Here is a 13,393-nt window from a genome sequence, read left to right as displayed (position 1 = left end):
CTTTAAGTTTCTTTAAGGGCATCCTTCAAAAAGAAAATGCTAGGGTACAAGTAATTTAAATATTAAACTACCCAAAATTTGCAGATAATTGGAAAGAAAATCTGAAGTTCTTTGAGTATTGCCTGTAGAGTTACTGCTGTTTGATGTTCATGGGGTTTGTTCCATAATATGCTGCCTTTAGCAAGTTGCTGTCAGATGAGTTTCCTCATACATAAAATGGGGTTTACAATAGTACCTACCTCATAGGGTAGGTTTTTTTTAAGTTGAAGTGCAGTTGATGTACAATATTGTGTTATTTTTCAGCTGTACAACATAGTGATCTGACAAATACATTATGAAATGATCATCGTGATAAGTCTAGTAACTGGCTCCATACAAAATTACTGCAGTATTATTGACTATATTACATCCTTATGTAGTATACTACATCCCTGTGACTTATTTATTTTATAACTGGAAGTTTGTGTCTCTTAATTCCCCTTCACATATTTTGCCCAAACCCCTATCCACCTCCCCTCTGGCAACTACCGATTTGTTCCCTGTATCTGTATGTCTGTTTCTCTTTTGTTTTGTTTGTTAATTTGTTTTGATTTTTATATTCCATATATAAGTGAGAATATATGGTATTTGTCTTTCTTTGATGTATTTCACTTAGCATAATACCCTCTAGGTCCAATGGCACAATTTCATTCTTTTTTATGGTTGAGTAATATTCCAGGTTGTGTGTGTGTGTGTGTGTGTGTGTGTGTTTGTATGTGTATGTATATGTATCTTCTTGATCAACTCAACACATCTATTGATGGACATTTAGGTCGCTTCTGCATCTTAGCTATTGTAAATAATGCTGCAGTGAACATAAGGGTGCATATATCATTTTGAATTAATGTTTTTATTTTCTTCAAGTAAACACCCAGAAATGGAATTGCTGGATTTTATGGTAGTTCTGTTTTTAAGTTTTTGAGGAACCTCCATACTGTTTTCCATAGTGGCTTCACCAATTTACATTGCCACCAACAGTGCACAAGGGTCCCTACGGTTGTTTTTTGATTAGATGACTTCATACACATGAAATATTGGTCTAGAATAAGGAATCAATAAATATTACTTAGAAACTTTTAGGACAAGTTGGACAAAATACACTTTTTCCTATTCATCCTGTTAAATATAGCTAAAAACATAGGACATTATATATAAAATACACATAAGAAGACTCTGAAAGGAGGAGAGAAGAAACCAAATCAACTAGGAACTATGGGACATGAGAAATGACGTGGCACTGAGTTCCTTAGGTTTTCTTTCTTGTCTTATATATCCTATACTGAGTGCTGGAGAAGGTGGCAACCTAGAAACACCAATGGGTGCAGAAAAAAAGTTCCAGCAAAAACTTCTTTGGACCTTTCCCCCCAAAGATAAAAGGGGTGGGGAGGGACAGCCTGCCAAGACAGGACATTTTTGGCCAGTAACTTCCCTAATACAGTCAAACACTATGGAAGGCTCTGTGGCTCCCATCCCATCTTCACCAGTGAAAAGGTGATGGAGAACCTAGACTTCTACTCTTACCAGGCTGTGACAAGGTGTCCTAAACATCGCCACCTCCCCTGGTGGTGTCAGAGAAAGTTATATCAGGGATTGGAACTTTCATTATGGCTAAGATAAAGCGGTAAGAAGGATCTTGCCCCTGGCATTGTCGGTGGAGTCAATGTGGGGAGTCAAAATGAGGTGCCATTCCCCCCTATCAGCCAGGATGATATAATGGAAGCCTAGTGGGATCCTGGACTTTTACCCTAGCTCAGCAGTAATGAGGTACCCCTTACTCTCGTGAGTGTCAGTGGAGGCCTAATGGGGAGCTGGAACTTACACCTGAACCTGGTGGTAATGAGTTGTCTCCCTCCCCAACTGACACAGTATCAGAGGAGGCCTGATAAAACAGAAGATTTAAATAGGATCTTTAAATAAGCTCCAGAATCTCCTAATAAAATACCTATAATGTCCAGGATACAAACAAAAATCACTTGTCATACCAAGAACCAGGAAAATATCAACTTGAATGAGAAAAGCAATCAGTAGATGCTAACACTGAGGTGACAGAGACTGGAATTATTGGACAAGGATTTTAAAGCAGCCATCATAAAAAAATGCTTAAACGAGCAACTACGAACAGATTTGAAACATTTTTTTAAAAGCCTCAATTAAGAAATAGAAAGCCTCAGCGAAGAAATAAAAGATGTAAAGAAAAAACAAATGGAAATTTTAGAACTGAAAAATATAATAATGAAAATAAAAACTCACTGAATTGGTTTGACAGCAGAATGAAAATCACAAAGGAAAGAATCAGTGAACTCGAGAATAGAAAAAATATATATTTATAAATGAATGAATTAATAGGATATTGTGGACTAGGACGCCAGTCAGGATGTCCAGAGACTTGGGTTGCAGGTATGGCTTTTTCCAATTCTTAGCCAAATGTCCTGTGCATTATTCTTTTTAAGGCTCCATTCCCTCAACTTTAAAATAAAATAGTAAAAACTACCCTGGCTACTGTACGTGGATCCTAAATCCAAAGTGTCTTGAATGTTTACTAATATTTTCATTCTTCATTTATCAGATATTTATTGGGTGCCTAATATATAGATCCTCAGACTATAAGGAAAATATAGTCTCTGCTGTCAGGTAGATTATAGTAAAATGAGGGAAATATTTTAAGTAAGTGGACTAATTGTTAATGTAATATGATAAGTAGTATTGTAGAGATATGTGCACAGGGCTTTGGAACTACTTGGGAGAGGGCGGTGGTAAAGGAGAAGGACAGCCACAGAAAGAACAGCCACAGAAATTCTTTGAATAATGTGAACTCTAAGAATTGCACATTTTGTAATTCAATATAGCTGGAGCATGGGAAGTTGGATGAGGGGAAATGAAGCTGAGTAGATGAAGGGTCTTTTATATCATCTAAAGATATATACTTTTTATCCTGAGCTTTATGGAAAGGTATTAAATGAGTTTGAGTGCCATTTGATGTGATAATATTTAATTTGAGGAAAGACATTCTAGTAGCAAAGGAAGATGACTTGAGAGGATGGGGTAAGAGCTAGGGCAAGGAGACTAATTAAGAGGAAGGAATTGTAACCCAGGTTATCAATGAGAGAACTGAACAATTGCAAAGACAGATGTGACAATACATACAGTTGATAGAATGTGGAGAATGAGGGATCAAATCTAACTTTTGAGTTTCTACATCTTGCAGTGGGTGCGAGGTGGTTCCTTGAAATATGGAAAACAGGAGGAGGAACAAGTTTGCAGTTGAGATGGGTTGTGAGTTGGAGGTGGGGTGAAAATGATTATCGTTTTGGACATATTATTATTTCCAAGGAGAGATGTCCAGTAGGCTGTCGGCTATAAGGGAATGGAGTTCAGAAGGGGATCAGAGCTGGAGCTAAAGATGGAAGTTGAAACCATAAAAGTATAAAGATCACCCAGGGAATGTACATAGAGTGAGCAAAGGGATGGATATAGAATGTTAGAAATTACTGTCAATTAAAGATTTGGCAAAGGAAGAAGATTTCATGAAAGATATTGTTGGTTCGCAAACTGGCCCCCATTCATGGAGGGTAAGGAGAGCCCAAAGAAAGGGGCAGACCCCTCCAGAATGGTAGGTGGGTGGCAGATTTAATAAGCAAGGAAACTTGCGCCTGAGGCGTGTCGTGGGTGGCCAGAAGATGAGTAGATCTCCGCACCCACCCACAAGAATCTTGAAAATAATGTCCTTATCTGGGTTCAGACACATATTCAGTCCAGATGAACTCAAAAACACATTGCTTTCTCAAGGCTATGTCCTTCAAACAGCTACTAGTATGGGAATAGTAGGTGGCACTCATGTTTCAAGGACGGGGGGATCCTCTGATTGCCTGGGTCCAGCTGACAGGTCAACCTGCGGTCACATCCTCTCTGTGAACTCCTTCAACAGATATCTAGAAGGAACAAGTAAGAAGTAGGAGAACAATAAGGCAAATGACAAAGTGAGTCCTCCATGAATCTTTGGAATTGAGAGGGCTCCTTGTTTTGTGAAATGTTATGGGCATAATTCAATATTGAGCACAAAGAGTGGTAGAGTAGAAGTGGTAGATAGAGGATAATGACATCATCAAGAAGTGTTCCAGTAAGTCAGTCTTTCGTGTGTCTGAAATGTATTCTTTTCAGAAATAAAAGCAAAAACACAAAAATATGAATAAGTATTTTGTGGGAAAATTCTATAAAGTATCTTTCCTTATTTCTGCCAAAATATTGAGTAAATATTTTTTACTTTTTCTTGGTGCATTAGTTAATTATGGCCACAGTTATGCTGCACATCACCATAAAAATCTCTGAGCCATAAGCTATTTATTCATCCGTTAATTTGTAGGTTGTCATGGGATCAACACAACTGGAAATGTTATTCTAAGACAGGGGTCCTCAACCCCCGGGTTGCAGACCAGTACCGGTCTGCAGCCTGTTAGGAACCTGGCCACACAGCAGGAGGTGAGTGGCGGGCGAGTGAGCGAAGCTTCATCTGCCGCTCCCCATCACTTCCCATCACTCACATTACTGCCTGAACCATCCCCCCCTCACCCCCGCTCCCCTGGGTCCATGGAAAAATTGTCTTCCATGAAACCGGTCCCTGGTGCTGAAAAGGTTGGGGGCCACTGTTCTAAGACATCTGTCTGGCTGGGTTGGGCTCCTTGCTTCTTTTGGGCTCTGCTCCCATCTGCAAATACTCATTCTTGGCACCAGGCTGAGGAGGAGGCAGCAGTAATACCTGGAGGCTCTTCTCCTGGAGAGGGTGTAGGTGCAAGAGAGCAAGCCCAGTCGTGTCAAGCGCTTTCAAGCAAGTGCATGCTTCATGACTGCTTATTAGCCAGAGCTGACATCACATGGATGACCCCAAAGTCAAGGGAAGTATTCTCCACTGATGAAGGTGGAGGCAAGAGGAAGAGACAAAATATTTTTAATAGAAGTAGGGGTGAGAAGAGACAATGTTTCTGAGCAAACATCAAATCTATTGCACTTGGCAATTCAGAATCATTGTATTAATTACTCATTGTGCTGTACTGTAAGGTCGTCATAGTCACCGTTACTGATGTATACAGGGTCATTTGATGCTGATTAAATGATTCCTCCTCCTACTGCCTTCTGTATCTGTTATATCTTATTGCTGCCAGTGTATCTATAGGCATTTTTTTAAAAAAATAAATTTATTTATTTTATTTTTGGCTGTGTTGGGTCTTCGTTTCTGTGCGAGGGCTTTCTTTAGTTGCGGCGAGCGGGGGCCACTCTTCATCTCCGGGCATGTGAGATCTTCCCAGACCAGGGCTCGAACCCGTGTCCCCTGCATTGGCAGGCAGATTCTCAACCACTGCGCCACCAGGGAAGCTCCTATAGGCATTCTTAATTCCCTGCTTCATTTCACACAGGGCTCTTTGAATGAAGACCTGACAGTGATACTCAGCTATTTAATGGGAACTTTTCTTGTTGCTTCAATATTTTCCTCCTGTTATTTTGCATTTTTATAATATTTGCTAGTCTGACATTGGAACAAATGGACCATTACTATACTTGTATTTTTTATCTAATACTCTCCTTCTAAAAAAGTGGCAAATTCCATGCTCAGGAAAATGAGCTATATTTTCTTAAAAATTATCTCCATCTATCTACATTATGTCTTTATTTTCAAAGGAACGCACACAGCAATGGAGATAGAGTGGTGAACTGAAAAGTTTTTAAAAAGCTATTAATGTTTTATGTACATTTTGATTGTTTATTCAGATTATGAAGCATTTCAAACGTGCAGAAAAGAGCTTACCTATTCTTTGTGAAATTGGGGGTATTGCATTTAATTGAAACAAACAAACGTGTGTGTGTATATATACGCACACACACACATATATATACATCTTTCAAAGAAGAATTGATTTTTCCAGTAAGTCTGTCTTTTTACAGCAGGTACCCAGACTTCAGTCATGCATCTACTATTTGCCCTCTCAGCTTAATGCATCTGTGCTGCACTTATATACAATTCATTTCATCCATGTAAAGTAGATTATTTTGGTGCTGTATACTCTAGTTTCATCCTAAGCAATAAAATCCACAAAATTGTCACCTTGAAGTGTGAGGTATATTTTCTTCTTGTGCACCTGAAAATAAATACATATTTATTAAAAGTGTCACTTCTGTACCATCTTAGTTTACAGCCATCATTACCTGACATAACATGCATGGGGAAACGCTGTTTTAAGGGCAGCTCTGCCAAACTAGGACTATAGAAACCTAGTTAAGTAACAATATATATTTTGAAAAGTCATTCACTTTTACTTTCCAATTATTTTTCAGGTTTGTGGAAGGGATGCTTAACATTTGTTACAATGCCATCGATCGTCATATTGAAAATGGTAAAGGAGATAAGATTGCTATCATTTATGACAGTCCTGTTACAAATACTAAAGCCACTATTACCTATAAAGAAGTCCTGGAGCAGGTAATATTATAAACTTTCTGTACATGTTATTTGGAAATCATACAGAAATTATTTAAATAGCATACATTCTCATTGCATAACTTTAATTCTCTTAGTTCATTGACATGTTACTGTACTTTTGGTGCACACTGGAAATAGAGGTGTGTTAATTCATTTAAAGTATTTTTATTCCTTAATTATATTTTACAGTACTGGAAGATACTTATTTTAAAGGAAGAGGTAAACAAATCTCTAAGAACATGGTTATATTCTCTCTGGCCTTTGTTTTCCATCCACATTGCCATCACCTTTGCCCAGCTGTTCTCTTCAGCTCTTGTACTATTGAAGTAGTCTCCTAACCTCCTAACTTCCCTACTACCAGGCTCTGCTCCTGTCAGATTGTCACCTAAAGTGACACTAGGATTTTCTTCCTAAGAAACAACATATTTCTCTACCCCACTTAAAAATCTTTTCTTTAAAAATTATCGTTATTCAGAGAGCAAAATCGGGACTTCTGTGATGTACAAGACACTTTGGAGTCTGATCACAGCATCCCTCCAAACTTCATTTCCCAACATTCTTGGCCATGAACGCAACCCTTTTTCAACCCATATTTCCTGCCACTCCCTCAGGCTTCCTGGCCCTTTAAAGCTCTTTGCACATGCTCATTACTTTCCCTTATTTGCTCTTTTTTTATTTTTTTCCCATCTGGGTAGTTCTCAGATGGATCATGATGTTGACAGATAAGTTATGAGATTTTTTTTCTTTTAATATTGGGGTAGAAATGGGATTGCATAAGTAATTATAAAAGTATTGGGGTATTATGAATTGTGGGAGAGTTGTTCTAGCTCTGGGGGAGGGCATTTATTTATTTATGACTTGAAGGGAGGTAGAGTGGAGGGCAGGGTTTCTCAGCCTTGACACTATTGACATTTTAGGCCAGATAATTCTTTATTGTGGGGAGCTATTATGTACACTGTAGGATTTTTAGCAGCATTCCTGGTCTCCCCGTTAGATGCACCCCTTCCCCAGCTGTGATAACCAAAAATGTCTACAAACATTGCTGAAATGTCCCTGGAGTGGCAAAATCACCACTAGTTGAGAACTTCTGGTTGAGCAGAGTCTGTCATGCTAGGTTTTGGAGGCCTTTGCTCTTTTATGGAGGCATTGCAAATCACATTCTCTTACTTTGCCTTTTTTTTTTTTTTTTTTTTTTAAAAAAGCCTCATTTAGAATTTTCATGCAATTTTTAGAGTATTCAGTCAACTTCCCCTGGCTCTCTGAAATAATATCCTTTTGCATCAGCAATATTTGTGTTTAGTTTTCTAAGAGATTTCAAGAAAGGCAACTGAGACAAAACAATTACTGCCCCAATCCTGAGTTGCTACAAACAGGAGAGAAAAGGTGGTTTTGCACAGGCTGCGTATCAGCCTGGCTGCAGCAACAAATTCTTCCTTCAGCTGATTTGAACATAAGAGGAATTTATGAAAAGTGAAGACTTGAGAACTAGGCTCAGACACCCCAAGGGAGAAGGGGCAGCAGTGGAAAGTTAAGAATCCACAAATTGTCTAGTAAGTAGACTTGCTGACCCGACTTCTAGATTGACAGAGTAGGTACATCTAGTTGGCCAAATTTAGGTTACATGCCCAAAGTCCCAGGCAGTTGGGAGGAACTGTCTTGTTGTCTTTTTATTTCTTAGTAGGAATGGGGCCCTGCCTCTCTCTAGAACTCATACTAGGGGATTTCCAATCTAATAAGAAGGGAGTTCAAATACTGGGCAACTGAATACAGAACAGAAGGAAATAATGCTGCAAATATACTGTTGGATATATTTCATTGGTCTGTAAGTGGGAACTGTGTATTTTCAGAATGAAGTGTACAGAGACAGAGCTCACGCTAGGGCTGAGGAGTTAAGGCACTCTGTTACCAAATGACCTTGTTTTTCATCTGAGGCTGTGTTTTATTATGAGATAACAGAAATTTCCTGATAACCTGTTATATTCTGTTTTATTTTAGGTTTGCATTTTCAGCTTTTAGATAAGGTTTAGTCTATGTTTAAAAACTTAATCCTATGATTTGGGCATATTGCCACAGTCTCATTTTATTAATACTTAGGTTAATATTAAGATACTGGTTAATCTTAATTGCTATACTGATTAGGAAACTTATTTATACATTATAAATATATTATCTGTATCAGTATATTGAATTTGACACATGACCAAGCCTCAGAGTCAAAGAAAACACTTTAGAAACATAAAATTGGAAGAGTTAAATAATGGTTATTTCTATTCGCATTTTCTGTTGTTTTCTTTCTAATCAATAAGTGTATATGATAAGTATACACACACATTTTGCTTAGAAGCTGTTCTGCTAACTCAACTTGATTTTCTAATATTGAGTCTAGACTCTTAGACCCTTTTGAGGTTTGTACTGGTTCATTGGTTTCAGTTTAGCCTGACATCAGAGTACTTAAAAGGCCTGTTTCTCTCACCTGCTGACAGCTTCTGATTCCGCAGGCTTTTCTTCTCTAAGGTACTAAAGGAAGGACTGTTAGGAAAGACGGAGGCTTTGTTCTCCACTTTGATTACCCGTTCCTGGTTCCCTGTGGCTTTTATTTTATTAAGTAGAGAAGACAGAGCAAGAAAGATTTAATAGGTAATGCCCCTGAGAACAAACAAAAAGAAGTGCCTTTGTACTTGTTTTTTTTTTTTAAATTAATTTATTTATTTTTGGCTGTGTTGGGTCTCCGTTTCTGTGCGAGGGCTTTCTCCAGCTGTGGAGAGCGGGGGCCACTCTTCATCGCGGTGCGCGGGCCTGTCACTGTCGCGGCCTCTCCCGTTGCGGAGCACAGGCTCCAGACGCGCAGGCTCAGTAGATGTGGCGCATGGGCTTAGTTGCTCCGTGGCATGTGGGATCTTCCCAGACCAGGACTCGAACCCGTGTCCCCTGCATTGGCAGGCAGATTCTTAACCACTGAGCCACCAGGGAAGCCCTGTACTTGTTTTAATCCCCACTGTCTCATTTCTGCTGGGAGTTTCTGCCGAGGTAAAACTTAAGTTAGCATTTATTAACTAGTGAACCAACAAATTTCAGGCTGAAGTGTTTCAGTGACTTGCAGGACCTGAAGAGTTTACAGAATGATTCAGAAGTAGAGCGTTTCCTAAACTGTCATCTTTTGTGTGGAGCTGATAATTAAAACAACCCTTTACTGAGATATTTGTAGAGAGATTTGGCCTGGTTCAAGATCCCTCGCTCATTCAACACATACTTATTTTGTATGCCAAACCTTGCTAGGGACAAAGGGATACAGGTGAATGAACTCATTCCCTATTTTTTCTAGGAGCTAAAAAACCACGTGAACATAACAGAGGTTGTGTGGCGCAGTGTTGTATTTTGTGGAAACACACGGAACGGCACCCAGCTCAGCCAGGGGTTAACAGGGCATAGGAAGGCTTTTGCAAGAGTCAGTGTCTAAAATGAGCCCAAATGACCAAAAGTGGGAAGACAAACGGTGGGGAGAGGGAGGGTCCTGGAGACAGAAGGAATGGCACATGCAGAGATCCTGGGAGGAGAGAATCTAGGGCTGCCGCAGTGGCTTTGGAATGAAGCACAGTACCGGGGGTAGGGAGGTTGGGCTCCAGTGAGCCAGACTCGGAGGACTCTCAGGACCACACTACGGTGAGCTGTGGTGCTTCGTGATCTGGCTCCTGTGACCGACTCCCCAGCCCCACTGAACTGCACTGCACACCCCACCCCGCCCTGCCTCCTGCAGTGAACTCTCCTGGCTTGCTCCATTCCCACCTTAGAGCCTTTGTACTTGCCTACCTTCTGCTTGAGATGGTTTTTCTTCCAGATATCTTATGGTTCCTGGTACCTGGTTATTATTTTCTCAGTGAGATCTTCCTTGGCCATGTTAAAAATAAATGTTCCCATGCACACCACTTCATGCGTCCTTTTTCTGCTTTCTTTTAAAAATTTATTTATTACTCAGTACCATTCTATATATTTTATTTATCCATCTTCTTTAGTGTTGTTTCCTCTTCTAGAATGTCAGTTCCATGGGGGAAGGGATTTTTTTTGTTTTGTTCACAAGATTGTGCCTGGCCCATAGAAAACATTTGTTGAATGATGGAAGAATGAGTGGATGAGCTACCATTTAGAATTTCTAAGTGACTCTCGCTTCCTTTATTGCAGGAACTTTTTATTTTTGAATTGTATCAGTAGTAGAACTTGATCTTCTTTCCAACTAAATTCTAACTTCTTATTATCTGGGAAAAAATTTAGCTTATTTACATTTGGCTTGGTAGTTCAAGATGAATGTTTCTTTCTTGAATTTCCCATACTAACAACTCTGATCTGCATTCCAAGAGACATGTGTTCATTGTGTCCTTCTCTTAGCTCTTTTCAAATTAGTAGTTATATCAAACCTCAGGGAAAAAAAGGAGTGTGTGTGAGTTTATGTTTGCATGTGTGTATATATATTATATATTGTATTTATCATTTTTAGAAATTCCTACTTTGAGTTTATTTTCTCTATATCTAATTTCATGTTAAATTTACCTCTGCATGTGGTAAGTTTGGGGTTTTTTTTAGTATTCAAACAATTGTGAATTTTTATGTATATATTCACTAAACAAAAATATGACCCCTAAAGGGCATTTGAGAAATTTTTGTGAATATATGTATACAGGGAAAATTGATGAAACCCAGTATGTACTAAATTTTCCTGATTTAATTCAAACTGAAAGTGTCTATTATCTCTACTAAAGGTAATTTTTGAAATATAATTATGGCAGTGGCTGTAATTATGAAGGTTGAATAATTTAGAGGAGAAAATTACTCTGAAATCAAGGGCCATGTCCCATGAGAAGTCCTCCTTCCAACCTCTGTCTTTTAGGAAGCTCTCTTCAAAATATGAATTTCATCTTCTCAGAAACATGTCAGGGTAAGATAATCTGATATTTCTCTGTCACATCATCAATATTTGTATAAGCAAAACCCTAAAACACAAAAACCAGAACATGCAGAAATTCAGCCCTGCCAGAGGTTGCCTTGTTGAGGAGAAAATATACAACAGTGCATATGATTAGTTTTCTTTCCTTAAACTTCCTAAATAAGCAATAAATACTTCAGGTATATTACAGTCTGCACCACTAAAAAGTGTATCTCTGTACGGCAAATTACCTTTTCCGTGCTTGGTAAATCAATGAATGAGGCTAGTATGAGATTGAATTTACAGTGGTTCATGTATTTTCCTAGCATGCAGTTTTTTAAACTTGTATTGAAATGTAATATATATTCAGATTAGTATACAGGTCATAAATATAAGCTTGTTAGATTTTCACAAACAGAACACACCCACATCACCAGATCAGGAGACAGAGTATTCCCAGCCCCCAGAAGTACTAATTATGTCTCCTTTGAGTCATTTCTCACTTAGCACTCATGTGATTGTTATCCGGATATCTAAACACTGTTTATGATGGAGTTTACTTGCTTTTTTGAACTTTGTATAAACTGAATAAATCAATGTACTCATTTGTGTCTGGCTTTTTTCATTCAACTTTTTGTTTGAGATTCTTTCATTTCATTGCAAGAGGCTGTAGTTTGGTCACTTGGGTAATGACTTGTTTGGGAATATTACAAATAATGCTGATATGAATATGTTTGTGCACAAAATTTTGTGACAATATTTGTGCATTTGTTTTGGGAATGTGCTTAGGAGTGAGATGGCTGATGTATGGGGCAGGCACGTGCTTGGTTTGCATAGATAGAGGGCCAAACAGTTTTCCAGAGTGGTTGTACCAACTTTCGTTCCCAGTGGTGTTATATGAGAATGGCAGTTGCCAACACGTGGTGTTGCCAATACCAAGTCTTTTAAATTGGGGCTTTCAAGTGAATGTGCAGTGATATTGCATTTTGGCTTTAATTTCCTTATCCCTAATGGCTAATGCAGTTGAGCTCCTTTTCTTGTGCTTTTGGGCCGTTTGTTGTTTGACTTTTCTGAAGTGCCCATTCAAATCTTTTGCGCATTCATTTTTCTATTGGATTGTTAACATGTTAGCAAGTTTTGGTGAGAGACTTCCTTACAATTGAAGAGAATATCTTATCAATATCTGAAAACCTTAATTAAAAAAGATGAAGATTTTTTTAACGCAAGTGTTGATGATTAAGTAGTTTTAAGAATCTAAAGATGAGGACATTTTCCCCTGTTTTAAAAATAATTAATGACAAAGTCTATACTCTACTAGTCTTGACTAGCCATCCTTTGGAAAGAAATTTGGAAGCAAATGCCTTATAGTAGAATATCTTAAAGCAGGAAGCATGACCCCCGGTGTTAAGGCTATAAATGATCTACTGAAGATGATGCTGTGTTAGTACTTTTATGGATGTTAAAAGGCTCTAGTTACATTGATTTTTGAGTGGTCTGGCTTCATCTAATTTTCCCATAAGCCTCGTTATTTTAGCGAGCTAATTTGTACAATGCAAAGTTGTATAATGTGGTTTAGCAGAAACATATTTCATTTGAAATTGAAGATGATTATATACCACCTACTGATTTAAATTTTTATCAAAATTGTAACTGGAACGTTATTTGAGTAACTTTTCAACTTAATGAAATTTTAGTTAGATTCTGAGAGTACTCCATATTAAAAAAGATAAGTATTAGACCAATTTAATAGATAATATAGGACGGAATAAATTAAATGAGAAAACAATGTTTTGGTGTTTCCTAGCTTCTTTTTTTCCCATGTTTAGGGACATGTATTCAAAACTAAAAATGTTTAAAGATAATGTTTACGTCAACCCAAAATAGCAACAATACGGGCAACCCCTTTGGATTTTCTCAGCCAGGTTTTTAGAGAGATTATATCGTTTCTGAAATTAAGATTACTGTTTGGA

The 13,393-nt window shown here is 38.2% G+C and overlaps 1 protein-coding gene across 2 annotated transcripts in view; it reads left to right on the top strand.

Annotated features, from left to right (window-relative positions):
• ACSS3 (acyl-CoA synthetase short chain family member 3) overlaps positions 1-13,393 on the top strand; it is a 152,596-nt gene that overhangs the window by 26,828 nt on the left and 112,375 nt on the right. For both annotated transcript variants that reach the window (XM_057556449.1, XM_007194954.2), the window contains exon 2: positions 6,364-6,508. In XM_057556449.1, coding sequence (XP_057412432.1) covers positions 6,364-6,508 — 145 coding nt within the window. The remainder of the gene's footprint in view (positions 1-6,363; positions 6,509-13,393) is intronic.

This window comes from Balaenoptera acutorostrata, chromosome 11 (assembly GCF_949987535.1).
Source record: "Balaenoptera acutorostrata chromosome 11, mBalAcu1.1, whole genome shotgun sequence".
Classification (NCBI taxonomy): domain Eukaryota; kingdom Metazoa; phylum Chordata; class Mammalia; order Artiodactyla; family Balaenopteridae; genus Balaenoptera; species Balaenoptera acutorostrata.
This window is presented reverse-complemented; position numbering and strand designations above follow the sequence as displayed.